The following is a 17584-nucleotide window of genomic DNA, read 5'->3' as shown; positions in this document are numbered from 1 at the left end:
ATTTAAAACGTTGAAATTTAATCATGTTTAAATGTATTCAAGATTGATCTTGTTCTAAAGGTCTTGGCGTTAGGAGTTCAAATATATAAAAAGTTTCTAAAAAGTTATTATAGTTTTAAAGATATGAATGAATGGAATTGCTAAAGAGAAAATAAAAAACAAGATTTAATTTGCATGCGGTCAAACCGAGGAGGCGGCTGTGGTGGGAAAGTAAAGAGAAAGAGTTAAAAGAGGTGGGCCTAAAGTAATACTCCCTCCGTCACAGTTTAGAAGGCACGGTTAAATTTGCGTGCATTTCCATAATAGACAAAGTTTAGAGCGCATTGCATTTATTTCTAGTAGCTAATTAGTACTCCGATATATTATTTCTATATGCATGTATAATATGAATGCTATTTTTTAGCCCATCTCACAACCAATAAAAAACCATCTAGATTCCAGAAAATTTCCTAGCGCGCTTTTAAACCGTGACATTGGGAGTAGTGAATACAGACCGGGCGGATGGTGTGCGCCCCCGGGCCCCCCCCCCCCCCCCCCCCTAGCCACCTAAAAAAACTATTTAGAAAAAATAGTTAAACATTTGCTCACTAATATTTTTTTTCTATACGGTTGCATTTCTGCATGCGCAGCTTCTCAATCTCTCGATCTTGTCGGCAACCTCCATCATTGTCGGCCTCTCCTCACCGGTCAAGCTCAGGCACCGTATAACCAGCTCCGCGGCGTCGTCTATCACCTCGTCCCCGAGCTCCTCCCTGACATTTCCGTCCATGATCTCCCGGTGCCTTCCCCCTTGGACAGCCGTGACGAAGGAGAATGCGAGGCTGGTGTCATCCTCCTCCGGCCCGTCCGGGCAGAACGCCTTCCTCCCGGTGAGGAGCTCCAGCAGCACCACCGCGAAGCTGTACACGTCGCTCTTGCAGGTGAGCTGGCACGTGAGCAAATACTCCGGGTCGAGGTACCCGCAGGTTCCCTGGACAAGCGTCGCCACCTGGGCCTCGTCAGCGGGCGCGAGCCTTGACGCGCCGAAGTCGGAGACCTTGGCGGTGAGCTCGCCGTCGAGCAGGATGTTTGCGGACTTGACGTCGCCGTGCAGGATCGGGGGCGAGGCGGACGAGTGCATGTACGCGAGCGCGTGCGCCGACTCGGCGGCGACGCGAAGGCGCTCCCCGGGCGGCAAGGGCGCCTCGCTCTTGCCGCCGCCGCCGTGGATGTAGCGGTGGAGGCTGCCGTTGGGGACGTACTCGTAGACGAGCATGGGCACCTCGACCTCGAGGCAGCATCCCAGCAGCTTCACCACGTTCCTGTGGTTGATCTGCGAGAGGATCAGCATCTCCTTGGAGAACTCCTTGAGCTGCTTCTCATCGGCCACCCTGGACCTCTTGATGGCAACGGTGGTGGAGCCGCCGGCGCCGGGGAGGACGCCCCTGTAGACCACACCGTTGCCTCCTCGGCCGAGGACCCGCGCCTCGTCGAAGTTGCCGGTGGCCTTCTTGATCTCCTCCTCGGAAAAGATCTTGAACGCCACGCCGGAGCTGGCCAGCGAACCCAGGTGCTGCTGCAGGAGGAGGCCACCGTTCTGCTCGAAGAACCTCTGCTTTGCTCTCAGCATCCTCCTCTTCTGAAGACTCAGGTGTGCCCAGAAGCACGCCAGGATCACCATGAACACTCCTATGCTTACACCTGAACAAATTGTTCATAATTACAAACTGTTTTATTAGTAATACAAGGTAGCTAGAGGCTAGTGCCCATGAATTTCTGTCAAATTCATGTTTTGGAACAAAACTTGACGACTCAAAGCATGTTATACCTGTGACAGCCTTCAACGCTAATGTGAATTTGTCTTGCTGGTGGCAACCATCCTGCACGGTAGAGTTTCCACTCCACCCCTTGGGGCATGTGCAGAGGTAGCTGCCTGGCGTGTTGGTACACACGCCGTAGCACGGGTACAGATCATGTCGCGCGCATTCGTCCACATCTTCAGTTTGAGCCAGTTTGACAGAATTCGTCAGTACGATGAGCAAGAACTGAGCGACGGGACAAGAATTTCGGGAACAGAGTATACTGGAGTCGGACTAGTACCGATGCAGCCGCCGAGGACATAGGGGTTCCCCTCGTAGCCGCTGCTGCAGTTGCAGACGTAGCCCGGGCCGTTGGTCGAGTCCAGGCACACGCTGTGCGCGCTCCGGCACGCGTAGGCGGTGGCGTTCTCCCGCACGGCGGCGCAGGAGGCCCCGGCGCCGGCGCCTCTGATGGCCCAGTCCAGCACGACGGGCACGGCGAAGTCGCCCGTCCTGTTGAAGTGGGAGCCGGCGTACCAGAACCACCAGGCGTCCACCATGAACGCGTAGGCGCAGCCCGTGGAGTTGGCCAGGAACGTCCCTCCCTGCTGCTGCTGGCGCCGGCCGAAGCTGCGGAGGTGCGGGCGGTAGGAGGCCAGCCCCAGCGGGATGTTGCTCTGGCAGCAGCCGTCGTCGCCCCGGCACGACCCGGGCAGCGCGCGCTCCGACGGCCGGCACACCGACATGCACCCGGTCACGTAGTACCCCCCGTCGTCCACGAAGTAGGCCAGGTCGGGGCAGCCGATGGCCACGAACTTGCTCTTCATGGAGGAGAAGAGGAAGGCGCTGCCGTTGAGGGCCATGGGGTACTCCCGCCGGCCAAGAACGCGGCCGGAGCCGGAGGCACGGTCGTAGCAGGCGCGGCTGGCGTTGAGCAGCACGGTGGCCTCGGCGGAGGCGAGCGAGATGGCAACCACCTCGTGGCCGTAGCCGGCCACGGTCAGGCGCGGTGGGCGGCGCGTGTCGTCGCACTCGAGCCGGAACCCACGGCCCTCGGCACGGTGGCAGCGCGCTCCGATTCCGAAGGGGTAGGGGACGGTCACGTTGCCGCACTGCCGCCGGCACCCCGGCGGCCGCTGCGCTGCTGCCGGTGGAAGCAGCGGCGCTGCCAGCAGCAGCAGAACGGCAAACATTGCCATGGTTGCTGCAGTCAAAGCTTAGCGGCGGCTGCCTGGATGGACCGCCTTTGGCGTCTGAGCAGAGCACCTGGATTTGATTGGTGATCGACGGAGGATGTCAAGAAAAGAAACGCAGAGACCAGAGAGCGGCAGTGGAAGGACGACACGTCCTTACCAGCAGCTTCGTTGACGGGGAGCACACGGCGAGACATCGAACTCGAACCATTAATCGCCCGGAGCTGTCTATCTGACATGACGTAACTTTTTTTTTTGTTGATAATAAATATCTGACATGATATAACTTCTTACCTTATTTATAACGCACTGCGTGTGGAAATGGTCAATAGGCGCTGCGGGCCGAATAAATACGAGTAAAATTGGTTGGTGTTCGAGGTGAGGGCGCTATTATATAGGACAACGAATTGGGGGTTTGGTGGGCCTAGGGCCTGTTTGGTTACAAGTAAGTCATCAACTTATAAGTCAAAAGTGAAAAAATGACTTATTTTGTCAAACAAATTTAACTTATAAGTCACCCAACTTATAAGTCATAAGTTGCTCCACCCCAACTTAAAACTTATAAGTCACCCCTTTTTGTGTGGGTCCCACCATCTTTACATAAAAAAACAAGGTGAAAAGGTGTGGTCGGATGACTTATAAATCAGGTGACAACCAAACAAACGTGACTTATAAGTCAGTGGTTTTAAGTCACTTGACTTATAAGTCAGGTGACTTATTGAAACCAAACAGGCCCTTAAGGTTTTCCAACTCATGGATTTTGGGCATGTAAAATGTACTGATTCATCATGGGCATTAATTTGGGGGAAATATGACTTTTTGGATTCAGGGTTTTCGGAAATTGTGAGTTTGCTAATTTGAGAAAATGGGGTATTGATTAAAAGCCAATGGGGTGAGGAAAATGATGTTTTTGTATACATAAACACACATGAGCATGTTTGTGTTATATCATTATGCTTTTGGGGCATTGGCATTTACACTTGTTGGGGAAATAAGCATGCTTTAGATAGTATTCCCTCCGGCCCATAATACAGGAACGTTTTACAAGCTGATTTAGCTTGCAAAATGTTTTTATATTATGGGACGGAGGGAGTAATGTTTTTGTGGAAAATGCAAAAGGGCTATAAATAACCTATCGTTGTAGGAAAAAAAATGCAATAATCACTTCTCAAGCGAGGGTAGACGGAGAGTCGTCATGTAATCGCGTGTAACCGCAAGTAAGACTCCGGTGGATGGGGCTCTTTACCCCCTTTTCTTTCTCTAATACATGATACACACACTCGTGTGTATCCTCAAAAAACTTCTCAATCGAGATGAATCATGGTAATTATTTTGCTGGAACTAGCAACCACGGAGAATACTGCAACGAACACTCAATCCGGTATGATTAGTATGACATGGATAATTGGAAACCCATTGTGATTGAGAGTTTGGTTGGGGAGATTGAGTATGAATACGAGGGGAGAATAAGATAGGACAGGTGTGCCCTGGGTATGATAATGTACACGAATGGTCTTAGAGAGATTAAGAGAGGGGATGATACAATAACAGAGAGCATGATGCCATGTGTTACAAATGGTAATTATTTAAGAAATTGTTTCTTGATCACAATGACAACATCATCTCTTACATTTCACTTGTCGTTGTTCACTATGATGATGATGACCCACGCCTCGTCGAAGTTGTGGGTGGCCTTCTTGGGCCTAGTTCTTTTCAGCTTTTGATTCTTCAGAATCAGATTCTGGGAAACTGTCCACATAATCAGTTGTCGAGTTCTTTTTCGAGATTGTTGTCTCAGAATGTCGATGAGTTTGTGCTGAAATTTATGTAATGTCCCTGAACTGAAAATGTGTGCTAAATTGCTAACACTTAGTTGTCTCAAACAGTTTCTCGTCAAGTGTGAACACAAAAAAGATTTATGAATATCACTGTGGTAAATATTACAATTGGAATGGTTATAAAATTTGCTTTGTTACAAAAGGGGCCAACTACAAATAGAAGGAATAATTCAAGGTACGAGATTGCTAGTAATAGCCTCACGTGTGCGGTCATGGTACCGTCATCTTTTGGTAGTAGAGAGTTGGCACGGTAATGGAGGTTGCACATACACATTATTGTCAAACTCGCCAAAATGCTCATCGTGTAACTTGGTATGACGAATCCAATTATGGAGACATATGCATGCAGTGACAATCATCTTTTGGGTCTCTGGTTTGTACCATGGCATGCCTCCGAGAATTCTCCATTTCATCTTGGGAACACCAAATGATCATTTGACGACATGTCGCACAAATGAATGGCAATGGTTGAATGTCTCATGTCTCCCCATCGTTGGGTGTTGTTGGAACTCCGGTACATGGTATCATTGCCCTTTGTTTTCTTTCTTCTTTTATTTTTCCTTGTTCGCTTCTTTAAAAATATCATTTTTCTCTTCTTCCTTATTCGATAATTTCGTTCAATTCATGAACTATTTTTTAAAAGTTGATGAACCTTTTTCTTTTTTTGGTGAACTTTTTTAAAATCGATGAACTTTTTTCATTTTCTGATGTTTTTTTTAAATTAATGATTTTTAAATTTGATGAATGTTTTCAAATTTGTTGAGTTTTTTGAAAAATCAAATAATTTCCTAAAAATTAGATGAACTTTTTTTTCCAAATTTGTGAACTATTTTCGTATTTTAAAAAATTGATGAACTTTTTTCAATTCCACAAAAAAAATTCAGAACTCTTTGAACAATTTTTATTTTAAGAATCAGGCCGCAGTTTTTTCAGTAATCAAGAAATTGAACCTTCTTTTCAGACAGATCAAAAAATATCTAAAGACTATACCATGTGGTAGTGTTTTCTTGTTTTTAAGCATATGTCTCACTTCCAAGGTCTTTCCCCAGATTACTTGTAAGCATGAGCTATTTAAAAATAAATTTACAACAATTGTTTTCATCCAAACAGTCCAATCGCTAAAGGAGTTTAACGAAACGAAACAGCACAGTCGCTAAAAAATCCCATCGAAACAGTCAAGTCGCTAAACAAGAATAAACAGTCAACGAAACGGAGGGAAACAGCCGACGAAACGAAGCAGTTGGGCTAATGGGCTTCGCGAATAAAGCCCACTTGATCCTCTATCGAGCCCAGATCAAAGATTCAGTGCTGAAGGAGCCGAATAGGGCCTCTCCCGTGTCCGTCTCCACTGAAGCGGTAGCGGGGAGCGCAGAGGAGACACCGTTGCGATGTTGGCTGTCCGGTGCGGCGGCGGCTGCGGCGGCGCCGGCGCCTACCCGACGGCTCAGAGGACAACGGCTGCTCGGAGCGGAGCCTTCAGCGGCCGCAGCGCCCTTCTTGCTGCGGGAACTGGGGCCAGGGAGCTGAGCCTTAGGGTTTCCCTCTCGCCCAACTCCCAACCCCACCGCGTCGGCGCTTCATGCCCGTGGCCAGTGGTAAGATCTTCTTCCGGGTTCCCAAACTCCATTGTTCATTCGGGTGCATAAGCTCTAAGGCACTGCCTCTACAGCGTTGCCCCCCCCTGTCCTTCTCCTGACATGGAGGTGCCGCGCGTCAGTAAGAAGAAGACCAGGAGCGAGGAATGGGAGGTGTTGAAGACGGAGTTCGGACGCATGTTCCGCCCGCAGCTTCGCAACTTAGGGGAACTCTTTTCGCTCCGCCGTGTCTACGACATTGAGGATTATCAGCTGGGCACCCTCTTTGGTTCGTTTGATTTCAATTGCTCTGGTGTATGTTCATTGTTTTAACTTGCTGTCTGCCGAATCCATTGCATTGTAGTGATTATGTTTAAATGCAGGTGCATTTCTTGGATGTGTTGGCTGTTACCAACTGTGGAAGACGGCGCCTTCCATATTTGTTGATGCAGTGCTCGCATTCATCTTCTACAAGCTCAGTGTTTTGTCCTCAGAGTTACACAGAAGCCACAAGTCCAACAGCCTGATTACGCGGCTGAAATTCGGTATTTTTTTATTTTTAAAATTGGTTTTCAGTTATACTAGTTTGTAGCCATATTATTGGACATTCATTGGATCTCCTTCTCATTGTAGGCATCATACTTATCATGGTTTGGAAGGACATCAAGAAAAACTATGTCCTCCTGGATGTTATTAGGTCAGTATGTATTGTCTAACTATTAAATCATTTAGTAGCCAGGTACGACAGTTTTACACTACTGGAATCAGCTTCTTTGCCGGACGGCAAAGACATGGATCACGGACGGCAAACGTCTTTGCCGTCCGCCAGCAGACGGCAAACTGTCCGTCTGAACACGTGCCAGCAAAGGCCTTCTTTGCCCTCCGCTTCCTGGAATCGGACGGCAAAGGATTTTGCCATCCACCATCCGAGGCCAGCAGATGGCAACGACAACGGACGGCAGTGCGGTGGCGTGAGTGCCGTTAGGGGGTTAACGGCGCTCTTTGCCGTCTGCCAGCGGACGGCAGACGGGAAAGAGCTCAGCTAGGCAGTACTGGGGAGCTGCCACGTGGCCAGCTATGCCGTCTGCCAGCGGACGGCAAAGTGATTTGAATCTTTGCCGTCTGCTAGCGGACGGCAAAGTGACCAAATAGGCAGCCAATGTTTCCCAGGTTTTACAGGTAGCTGCCACGTGTCCTCTTTGCCGTCCGCTCACAGACCGCAAAAAGGCTACATACCCCCTGTTTTTATTTGAATCCATTTAATTTCACAGGAATTCACACACAGATATACATACATATATATATATATAATTTTTTTTTCACATGCACAGCAGACATATGATGTATCCAACACATAGCTCCATCCATGACAACATACATACATAATAAGAAACAGAGTTCCATCCATACATATTACAGTAACATCACAATGTTCATCCAACACATTGTTCCATGCATGCATCCATATAACAAAGTTCCACATTTTTTATCGATACGAACGAAAAAAAGAAAAGGGAAACAAGCACTCCATCCATGCAAGCTTCCATATAGTGAATTAAATCTGCAAAATGGGAAACAAGAAAGTTAGAAGAAGAAGACTAGAATCAGAAGAAGAAGAAGAAGAAGAAGAAGAAGAAGAAGAAGAAGAAGTAAGCATACTTAGGTAAAATGGAGCTAACCTAGCTAATTGTGCCATTTTTGAGTGAACTAAGCATATTATGCCATTTTTGATATAACTTAGAGCTAACTTCATTTTGGAGAAGAAGAAGAAAACTAGAAGAAGAAGACTAGAAGAACTTCTTCATTTTCTTCTTCTTTTCTTCCTCTTCCTGGATTTTCTTCATCTTATTATGTCATTTATGGACTAAATAAGCTAAATTATGTCATAAATGGACTAAATAGGCTAAATAAGAAGAAAAATGCCATTTTGAGCTTACCTAGCTAATTATGCCATTTTTGACCTAACTAAGCATATTATGAGATATAACTTAGAGCTTACTTCATTTTGGAGAAGAAGAAGAAGAAAACTAGAAGAAGAAGAAGAAGACTAGAAGAAGAAGAAGAAGATCTTCTTCTTCTTCTTCTTCTTTTCTTCTTCTTCTTTTCTTCCTATTCCTTCTTTTCTTCCTCTTCCTTGATTTTCTTCATCTTATTATGTCATTTGTGGACTAAATAGGCTAAATTATGTCATAAATGGACTAAATAGGCTAAATAAGAAGAAAAATTCCATTTTTGAGCTTACCTAGCTAATTATGCCATTTTTGACCTAACTAAGCATATTATGCCATTTTTGATATAACTTAGAGCTAACTTCATTTTGGAGAAGAAGAAGAAGAAAACTATAATAATAATAATAATAATAATAAGACTAGAAGAAGAAGAAGATCTTCCTATTCCTTGATTTTCTTCATCTTATTATGTCATTTGTGGACTAAATAGGCTAAATTATGTCATAAATGGACTAAACACGCTAAATAAGAAGAAAAATACCGTTATGACGGAGGTGTAGGAATGGTTGGGGCTGCGCCAGTGCCAGACGGAGGTGAAGGACCGGTCGGGGTTCCGGCATTGGCAGAAGGAGTGGTCGATGCTTGTCGGGAGCCATGTTGCACCAAAGATCATTTCCAATAATGTCTCGTTAGCAAGTTCGCAAATTGAAATGTGAATAGTAGTAAGCAACGACCATTCAAATCAAACTCATCGTGTTCGCCGGAGCAATCTGGGGCATCGGCGGAGGGGCCTGACCGTTTTTCTCGCACATGGTCTGCACATTTGGTTCTCACGAGTCAGTCATATTGGATAGTAATGCGAACATTACGTGCATGATTGGGCTAATATGCACGAGAAACATACCACGATGAGCTCGGATAGGGCCCGGTTAGCGACGTCGTTCCGGTTCCTCTCCTCCTCCAACAGCTTAGCCGTCTTCTCCTCCATCTCCTTTTTTGCCTCCCTTTTTGCCTCCTCCACAAGCTCCTTCGTCTTCAATCTCTCTTTCTCAACAATAGCCTGCAACACACCACTCCTCGTTAGCATTGTAATCATCGACGAACGCACACACAATATAATGGAGGAAAGGTGAGAGAGTCCGTATAACTAACCGCCATGGCGATCTCCGCGGGCCGTGTACGAGGCGTTATCTCAGGATCAGAGCTACTCAGGCGCTTGTTGATTTGCGGGAGTCTTAGGACAACGTATCAGTCCATCACCAATGGCTTGAGAGCCATGGGACCTCCTGCCACCAGATATCATCACCAGCTCTGTATCAAAAGGATCCTGGCTCGGGTTAAAGTCCTCCCCTTTCCTCGCCTTCCCCTCGTCTCTGTACCTCACAAGCTTGTGGTGGGAGGTCTTGTTGGTGAAGCTCTCTGGATCATCTAGGTCAGACTCCGTGAATGGCTTGGCCTTCTTGTACGGGGCCATATGGGCCATGCCATAGAGGTCGAACAGACCTGGCACAGGCTTCTTGTGGTAGTGCGCCTGAGAGAGAGGAGCAAAATATTAGTTAAGGGCTCAAGCTAGCATGAAGAATGATATTGCTATGTAAATAGGTCATTTTGGAGCTAAGAAAGGTTATTATGTCATTTTCGAGGAAAATAAGCCAAGTTTAGGTCATTTTTTAGGTAACCAAGATTATTATGCCATTTTGACCAAATTATGCTAATTATGTCATTATTGAGCTATCCAAGGTTATTATGTCATTTTAGAGCTAACTATAGCATATTAAGTCATTTTGGAAGGGATAAATGCTAGCATGAAGAATGAATTGCATGAATCATGTAGCAAACCACATACCCAGTTATCCCCGTACTCAAACAGGTTGGAGCTCCCTTGATGGTGTGGCACACCTTCCATTTGGTCGCGCTTATCCTTGGCCCTTTGGTGTTCGACTTTCCATTGGGGAGAGCACCACGCATCCACCAACGCCTCCCAACAGTCCATCTTATCCACACACCATCTCGGGGGCACCTAAGTGAGTCAAGAGAAATTTCAGCGCTACGCCTACGAATCAAATCAAGAAAACTAAGTTCAAGGCCTTAAGAATAGGTAATTACCTGCATGTACTTCTCCTTACTCAGAAACTTGTCGCGACACTTCTGCTTGCCCCTCCTAATACCCTTCGAGGCGTAGTAGTCTCGAACGGCCTGCAACCCGAGCCTCGTGCCTTAAGTTCTGAAGTAGGCGCTTGCACTCGTTTTCGACAACCATACACGCGGCCTCCTGCTCTCCCTCTGAAACCCTGTAGAAGGTCTGCAATCAAACAAGACAACATTGATTAGTACAATCACTAGGTAGTGTTGATTTTTAGTTCCGTAAAGGAGAAATTACCCAAGACCGAAGGAACACAATGTCGGCCACTGTCTCGCACAAGACACCGTCGACCCTCTCCTCCGGCGGGGCCGGGGCAACCGAGTACAGCTCCCAGGTCAGTGCTAGATGTGGAACCTGACCCTCACCGGGCAACGTGACCCACCCAGGGAAGTGCTGCCGGCAAAGCACACCAAGGACCTGGTTGGGCCTACGGGAACCACTGGGGCGTACCCAGCCCCTGCAGTATGACAAGGCCAACACATTAGATATTAATTTGAAGGAACATGAAGGCAAAAGGTTAAAAAAATAGTAAATGCACTTACTTCAACCCTTTAGGCGCAATCAACCACCTCTGGTCGGGGGTCGTCGGCACGGGCGGGAGCTTTGTAGCGCCACACTTGTAGACCTTCTTGCCCTTCTCAACCAGCTCGTCGTCGCTGTAGCTATCATCTGAAAAGGTGTCCTCGCTACCATCCTCCGAGCCACTAGCCTCCGGAGTCTCGTGGGCCGAAGACCCCGTGATCGGAGTCTTCTGGGACGAAGACCCCATGACCGGAGTCTTCTGGGACGAAGACCCCGTGACCGGAGTCTTCTAAGACAAAGACTCTGGGACCGGACTCACGTGGGGCGAAGGATCGGCGACCCGAGTCTGGTCGGGGGAAGGATCAGCGACCGGAGGCTCATGGACCGGAGTCCGAGACGGGTCCACGTCAGACGGAGCACTCCTGTGGTCGGGTGAATGAGCTGAGGGTGGCGGCGAGGAAGGAGTAACAGCCTTCCTACCTCTCCCGCTACCACGTCCACCTCTAGCAGGCTTCTTCGTCCTCCCCCGACCTCTCCCAGCCGAAGAAGAAGCGCCTGCAACAGTTGTCTGCATACTGTCTAGCAGCGCTCTCCGGAGGGGCTGGGCTAGAATAATGGAACCACCCCTCCCAGTAGCGCTCGCAGGAGGATCGGGGCGCTCTGGACCCTTGCCCACCATCCTGTCAACACCTGCAATGACAAAAAGTAAACGAAATTAGTACAACATAAAAAATTTGGATACCTGACATGAACATAATAATATATATATATATAATGTAAGTGTATCATAATCATGACCATAATAAAAATACACCCGATCAACACAAATATATATGGGGTTGGGGTGTGGTGTCAGGGTGTCAGGGTCGGGGTCAGGGTGTGGTGTCAGGGTGTCAGGGGTCGGGGGTGAGGGTGGGTGTGGTGTCAGGGTGTCAGGGGGTCGACCGCGGTCGGGGTGTGGTGTCAGGGTGTCGGTTGGTCGGGGGTCGGGGTCTCTCTTTTCTTCTTCTCCCTCCTTCTGTTCCTCCCTCCTCCTACTTCTTCTAAACTAAAACTAAAACTAATCTAAAATAAACTAAACTAAAACTAAAACTAATCTAAAATAAACTAAACTAAAACTAAAAGTAATCTAAAATAAACTAAACTAAAACTAAACTAAAACTAAACTATAACTATAACTATAACTAAAACAGAAACTAAACTAAAAGAAACAAAAAGAAACTAATTGTCAGATGCTTGGGAATTAGGAGCGTTGGGAGTTGATTGTAGGTTGTAGCTGTGCTCTACGGGAGGACGAGGCTTGAAGCCTCGTCGCCCCGTGGCAGGGAAGAGGAGAGGCGCACAAGGCGCAGGGTAACCAAGTTGTGTTTTTTTCTTGCTTGATTCGTTCCTCCACAGGGAGGCAATATAAATAGTCAAGTTACATGACGACTCCTAGTAGAAATAGAAACAGACTCCTACTTGTTTTAGGAATAGTAGGGAAAACCTTCTTTGGGACAAAAAACCCTTCCGTTTCCAAACCTGATACTAATTGATACTAATTTGGACACCCCCTGTTCGTTGGCCTCCTCTCTCTGGTTGTACGTCTCCTATACGTACACCCCCACATGACATCTCCCCCTCCATTCTGAAACAGCTCGTCCTCGAGCTGGAAGCTTGGATAGCGTTCTTTGAAGGCTGGAACATCCTCCCATGAAGCATCAGACGCCGGTTGGCCCTCCCAATGGATGAGAACCTGTTGCATACCCCTAAATAGTCGTGCACGCAGCGCCTTGGAAGGTGTTGGCTGAACACGGCCTTGGAAGATGGCTGGCAGCACCGGTGGAGCATCTGGAGGAGGGCCTTGGTATTTCTTCAGAACACCCACATGGAAAACATCATGGATGCGGGCGCGGGGTGGAAGCTCCAAACGGTAGGCAACAGAATCAATTTTGGCGAGGACTTTGTAGGGACCAAAGTACTTAGGTGCGAGCTTTCCCTTGGCAGCAGATCCAAGGAACGCTGCTGGACGGCGCTGCAAACGCAACCAAGCCCATTCGCCGACCTCAAACGAAAGTTCTCGATGCTTGCCATCATAGTAATGCTTGTAATGTTGCACAACCTGAAGGAGACGGTCATGAACATCGATAAGGAACTGGCCGCGGTCTGCAATGTTGCGCTCGACAGCCTGATTACGCAGCTCACCCGGTGAGTATGCACGGAGGGAAGGCGGATCACGACCATACACCACACGAAATGGCGTATCCTTGAGAGCGGTGTGGTAAGATGTGTTGTAGCAGTACTCCGCCCATGGCAACCACTGAAGCCACTGTCGGGGCCGGTCACCAGTGAGGCAGCGTAAGTACATAGCAATTACCCGATTAACGGCCTCCGATTGGCCATTAGATTGCGGGTGAAAAGCTGAGCTCATGTTTAGGCGAGAACCAGAAGCAGCAAAGAGAGCCTTCCAAAAGCCAGAGGTGAAAACAACATCTCGATCAGAAACGATGGAGGCTGGTACGCCATGCAGACGAACAATGTCAGCAAAGAAGGCTTTGGCCACCGTCTCAGCTGTGTACGGATGCGCTAACGGAATGAAATGTGCATATTTGGAAAAACGATCCACAACGGTAAGAATGACACACTTGCCGCCCACTTTTGGTAATCCCTCAATGAAGTCCATGGCAATGTCCTCCCAAATCCGAGATGGTACTGTCAAGGGCTGAAGCAAGCCTGCTGGATGGAGCTGCTCGGTCTTGTTACGCTGACAAACTAGGCAGTTGCGGATGTAGTCCTGAATAGCTGTCCGGGCCTGTGGTAGATGGAAGTCACGACGAAGACGGTGTAGCGATTTCTGAATACCCTCATGGCCGGTATCATGGGATGCTGCGAGTATATCTGCCACAAGTGGTGAGGAAGGTGGCACATAGGCACGACGCTCAAAAGTGACAATGCCATCGATGAGTGCCCATTGGGGTCCCAGCTCGCCGTTCTCTAGTTGTTCGCGGAATGCCATGAGAGCTGGGTCAGTGTGTGTAGCCCGACGAAGTTCCTCAAATAGATCAAAGGAAGGACCGCTTATGGCGCACACACGGGCATCAGAAGTGTCGCGCCGCGACAGTGCGTCAGCCACAATATTCTGCCGGCCAGGCTTGTACTCCACTGTAAAATCAAAGCCCAGGAGCTTGCCAACCCAATGATGTTGTGGGATAGTCGCGAGGCGCTGGTCCAGAAGGAACTTGAGGCTGTAGTGATCGGTTTTGACAACGAAGGCACGACCCCAGAGATATGGCCGCCAATGGCGCACAGCTTGTACGAGACCAATGAGCTCGCGCTCGTATGCAGCAAGGGAGACATGACGAAGAGCAATAGGCCGACTGAAGTAAGCAATGGGTCCCGCACCTTGGTGTAACACTGCGCCGAATCCCGAACCAGAGGCATCACATTCCACAATGAATGGCACGGTGAAATCCGGAAGTTGAAGCACTGGTGCTGTAGTCAGGGCAGTCTTCAATCTTGTAAAAGCATGTGTTGCCTCCTCAGACCAGAGAAATCCATCCTTTTTGAGCAAAGCTGTGAGGGGTGCTGCAATAATGCCAAAATCGCGGATGAACTTCCGATAGTAGCCGGCCAACCCCAAAAAACCGTGGACCGCATGAACTGTGCGCGGCACCGGCCAGTCAACAACAACCATAACCTTTTGATTGTCCATGGCGACACCGTTGATGGAGATGACGTGACCGAGGTACGTAACCGACTCCTCCCCAAAAGAGCACTTGGAGCGCTTGAGAAATAACTGGTGCTGGCGCATGAGCTCCAAAACGACTCGCACATGTCGAACATGCTCCGACCATGAAGCGCTGTACACCAAAATATCATCAAAAAAAATACTAACACAAATTTGCGTAAATGGGGTCGAAGTACGTCGTTCATCAAAGCCTGGAAGGTTGCCGGCGCATTTGTGAGTCCAAAAGGCATGACGAGGAACTCAAACAGGCCCTCGTGTGTCCGGAACGCTGTTTTGTGGATATCCTCAATATGCATGCGCACCTGGTGATAACCAGATCGCAAGTCCAGCTTTGTGAAGAAGCGGGCGCCCTTTAGCTCGTCCAGTAGCTCTGTCTACTACAGGAATAGGGAACTTGTCCTTGATGGTGTTGGCGTTGACGCCACGAAAATCGACGCAGAATCGCCAGGAGCTGTCGTGCTTCTTCACCAGAAGAACGGGCGAAGAGAACTCAGAAGTGCTGCGGTGGATAAGACCACGCTCCAACATGTCCGTGCACTGTCTCTCGAGCTCGTCTTTTTGGATAGCCGGGTAGTGATATGGTCGAACAGCCACCGGTGCGGTACCAGGCACCAAGCGGATGCGATGGTCGTGAGTGCGAGGCGGCGGCAGGCCCCGAGGCTCTGCGAAAACGTCAACGTATTCATTGAGGAGGCTGCCAAGAAGCTCCCGGCCGGAACAAGCGTGAATGTGGTGGGGTTGGGTTGACGCCGCGATACCATACCACTCAACGCGATGGTCGGACCGCCAGAAGGACATCCAAAGACGCGTGAAGTCCCAAAGTATGGGCCCGAGTGTCTTGAGCCAGTGTGTCCCGAGAACGACGTCAAACCCACCCAAGGGAATGGCGTAAAGATCGACGCGGAAGTCTTCTTGGCCTATGGTGATGGCAGCCTGCCGAACAAGACCACCACATGTGACGTGATCTCCATTGGCTACTGTTACGCGGAGGCAGCGCCCTGTGGAGAAGTGGCTGCCCACTTGTGCAGCAAGCTCCTCGTTGATGAAATTGTGAGTGCTACCAGAGTCGAGGAGAGCGACCAATTCGCGCTCGCCTACACGGACCACTAGCTGCATTGTGTCGCTGGTACGTACGCCGGTGATTGCGAGCAGCGAGATGTGTAGGTTGTCACCATTGTCTTCCTCGTTGTCGTTGGCGGACTCGATGTAGAAGAGACGCTTGCAGCGATGTCCCCGGACATACTTCTCATCGCAGTTGAAGCATAGTCCCTTGCCGCGTCTGTCCTCCATCTCGGCGGCGTTAAGCTTTTTGAAGACAGGCCCGCCCCCAGAAGAGGGGTCGCCTGTGGCAGCACCTGGGGCTGCTGGGACAGGGCGTGTAGGACAACCAGGGCGCGTTGGAGTGGCAGCAGCAACCGTGGTCACCATGGCAAGGTGCTCATAGGAGACGGCCATGTCCATAGCATCCTCGAGAGTAGCTGGACGCAGCAGCTCAACCTGTGTTTTTAGTGGCTCGCCCAGATTATTGGTGAAGATGTTGTGCTCCTCGTCATCTGGGATGGGATTGATGCGGGACAAGAGTTGGAGGAACTGTTTAGTATACTCCGCCACCGAGCCTGTACGGGAGGGAGATGAGCTCACCGAAGGGATTGGCACGTGTGGGAGGGCCAAAGTGCTGGCTGACCCGCGCAACAAAGTCTGCCCAAGTTGTCCGGCCGATCTTCTCCTCTAGATGGCCATACCAAAGGGCAGCCACATCTGTTAGATGGTATGACGCCATCCAAGTCTTGTCCGTGTCAGGCGTGCGCTGGCCAAGGAAAAACAAATTGCATCTAGTCAACCATGGTCGAGGGTCGCCTTCACCGTTGTAGGTAGGGAAGTCGAGCTTGTAAAGGCGGGGTGGACGCTCGTCGGCGGAACCAAGTGGAGCCTGCAACCTGAGTTGACCTCCGACGCGGGCAGCCGCTGATTGGGTGTCGGCGGTAACGAGGGAAGGCTCGCCACGGCTCGCACGCACGCTCCAACCTGGTGATGGCCAGGTTTTGTGCGCGCTGTTGTTGTGATAGATCGCTGAATTCTGTTCTGAACGCCGTCAGGGCATCGGTGACATCCTTTAGGGCCTTGGTCATGTCGCCGCGGAGGAGTTCGACGCCCTCGGCCAGATCGCCCAGATTTTGCTGGACGTCCTCGAAATCTGCATGTTCCTTGGCAGCGAGGTCTTCAGGGGTTTTAGGAAGATCAGGCTTCTTGGGAGAGGACGACATGGTTGCAGGCGCAACGGAGATCGATGAATCTGATACCAAATTGTCAGATGCTTGGGAATTAGGAGCGTTGGGAGTTGATTGTAGGTTGTAGCTGTGCTCTACGGGAGGATGAGGCTTGAAGCCTCGTCGCCCCGTGGCAGGGAAGAGGAGAGGTGCACAAGGCGCAGGGTAACCAAGTTGTGTTTTTTTCTTGCTTGATTCGTTCCTCCACAGGGAGGCAATATAAATAGTCAAGTTACATGACGACTCCTAGTAGAAATAGAAACAGACTCCTACTTGTTTTAGGAACAGTAGGGAAAACCTTCTTTGGGACAAAAAACCCTTCCGTTTCCAAACCTGATACTAATTGATACTAATTTGGACACCCCCTGTCCGCTGGCCTCCTCTCTCTGTTTGTACGTCTCCTATACGTACGCCCCCACATGACACTAATTAAACAAAAAAAGGGGAGGAGCTCACCTGGTGGAGGGGGAGGCCGGACGGCTGTGGCGGCCGCTGGAGGAGGCGGCGACCCGGTGGAGGGGGAGGCCGGACGGCCGCGGCGCGGCTGCCCGACGTGGAAGAGGCGGCGGGGCCGCGGCGGAGGTCGGGGAGGG

The 17584-nt window shown here is 49.5% G+C and overlaps 2 protein-coding genes across 2 annotated transcripts; one reads left to right on the top strand and one right to left on the bottom strand.

The window, feature by feature from the left end:
- Nucleotides 1-525: 525 nt before the first annotated feature.
- On the bottom strand, nt 526-3156 carry LOC125509838 (wall-associated receptor kinase 2-like). Its single transcript, XM_048674863.1, has 3 exons — nt 2080-3156; nt 1808-1975; nt 526-1680 (listed from the first exon to the last, which is right to left on the bottom strand). Exons 1-3 carry the CDS (start codon nt 2975-2977, stop codon nt 602-604), a joined length of 2145 nt encoding a protein of 714 aa, XP_048530820.1. The 5' UTR covers nt 2978-3156; the 3' UTR covers nt 526-601.
- A 2986-nt stretch (nt 3157-6142) lies between these two features.
- On the top strand, nt 6143-7784 carry LOC125509836. Its single transcript, XM_048674861.1, has 5 exons — nt 6143-6404; nt 6479-6672; nt 6767-6928; nt 7017-7080; nt 7718-7784. Exons 2-5 carry the CDS (start codon nt 6507-6509, stop codon nt 7767-7769), a joined length of 444 nt encoding a protein of 147 aa, XP_048530818.1. The 5' UTR covers nt 6143-6404; nt 6479-6506; the 3' UTR covers nt 7770-7784.
- The last annotated feature ends 9800 nt before the right edge of the window (nt 7785-17584 follow it).

Source organism: Triticum urartu, chromosome 5 (genome assembly GCF_003073215.2).
Source record: "Triticum urartu cultivar G1812 chromosome 5, Tu2.1, whole genome shotgun sequence".
Taxonomy (NCBI): Eukaryota; Viridiplantae; Streptophyta; class Magnoliopsida; order Poales; family Poaceae; genus Triticum; species Triticum urartu.
This window is presented reverse-complemented; position numbering and strand designations above follow the sequence as displayed.

Coding starts and splice junctions, on each gene's coding strand:
- LOC125509838 (XM_048674863.1), bottom strand. CDS start 2,977: ATGGCAATGTTTGCCGTTCTGCTGCTGCTGGCAGCGCCGCTGCTTCCA. Junction 1,976..2,079: donor TGTCCTCGGCGGCTGCATCG/GTACTAGTCCGA, acceptor CTCAAACTGAAG/ATGTGGACGAATGCGCGCGA. Junction 1,681..1,807: donor AGCGTTGAAGGCTGTCACAG/GTATAACATGCT, acceptor CAATTTGTTCAG/GTGTAAGCATAGGAGTGTTC.
- LOC125509836 (XM_048674861.1), top strand. CDS start 6,507: ATGGAGGTGCCGCGCGTCAGTAAGAAGAAGACCAGGAGCGAGGAATGG. Junction 6,673..6,766: donor TCAGCTGGGCACCCTCTTTG/GTTCGTTTGATT, acceptor GTTTAAATGCAG/GTGCATTTCTTGGATGTGTT. Junction 6,929..7,016: donor GATTACGCGGCTGAAATTCG/GTATTTTTTTAT, acceptor TTCTCATTGTAG/GCATCATACTTATCATGGTT.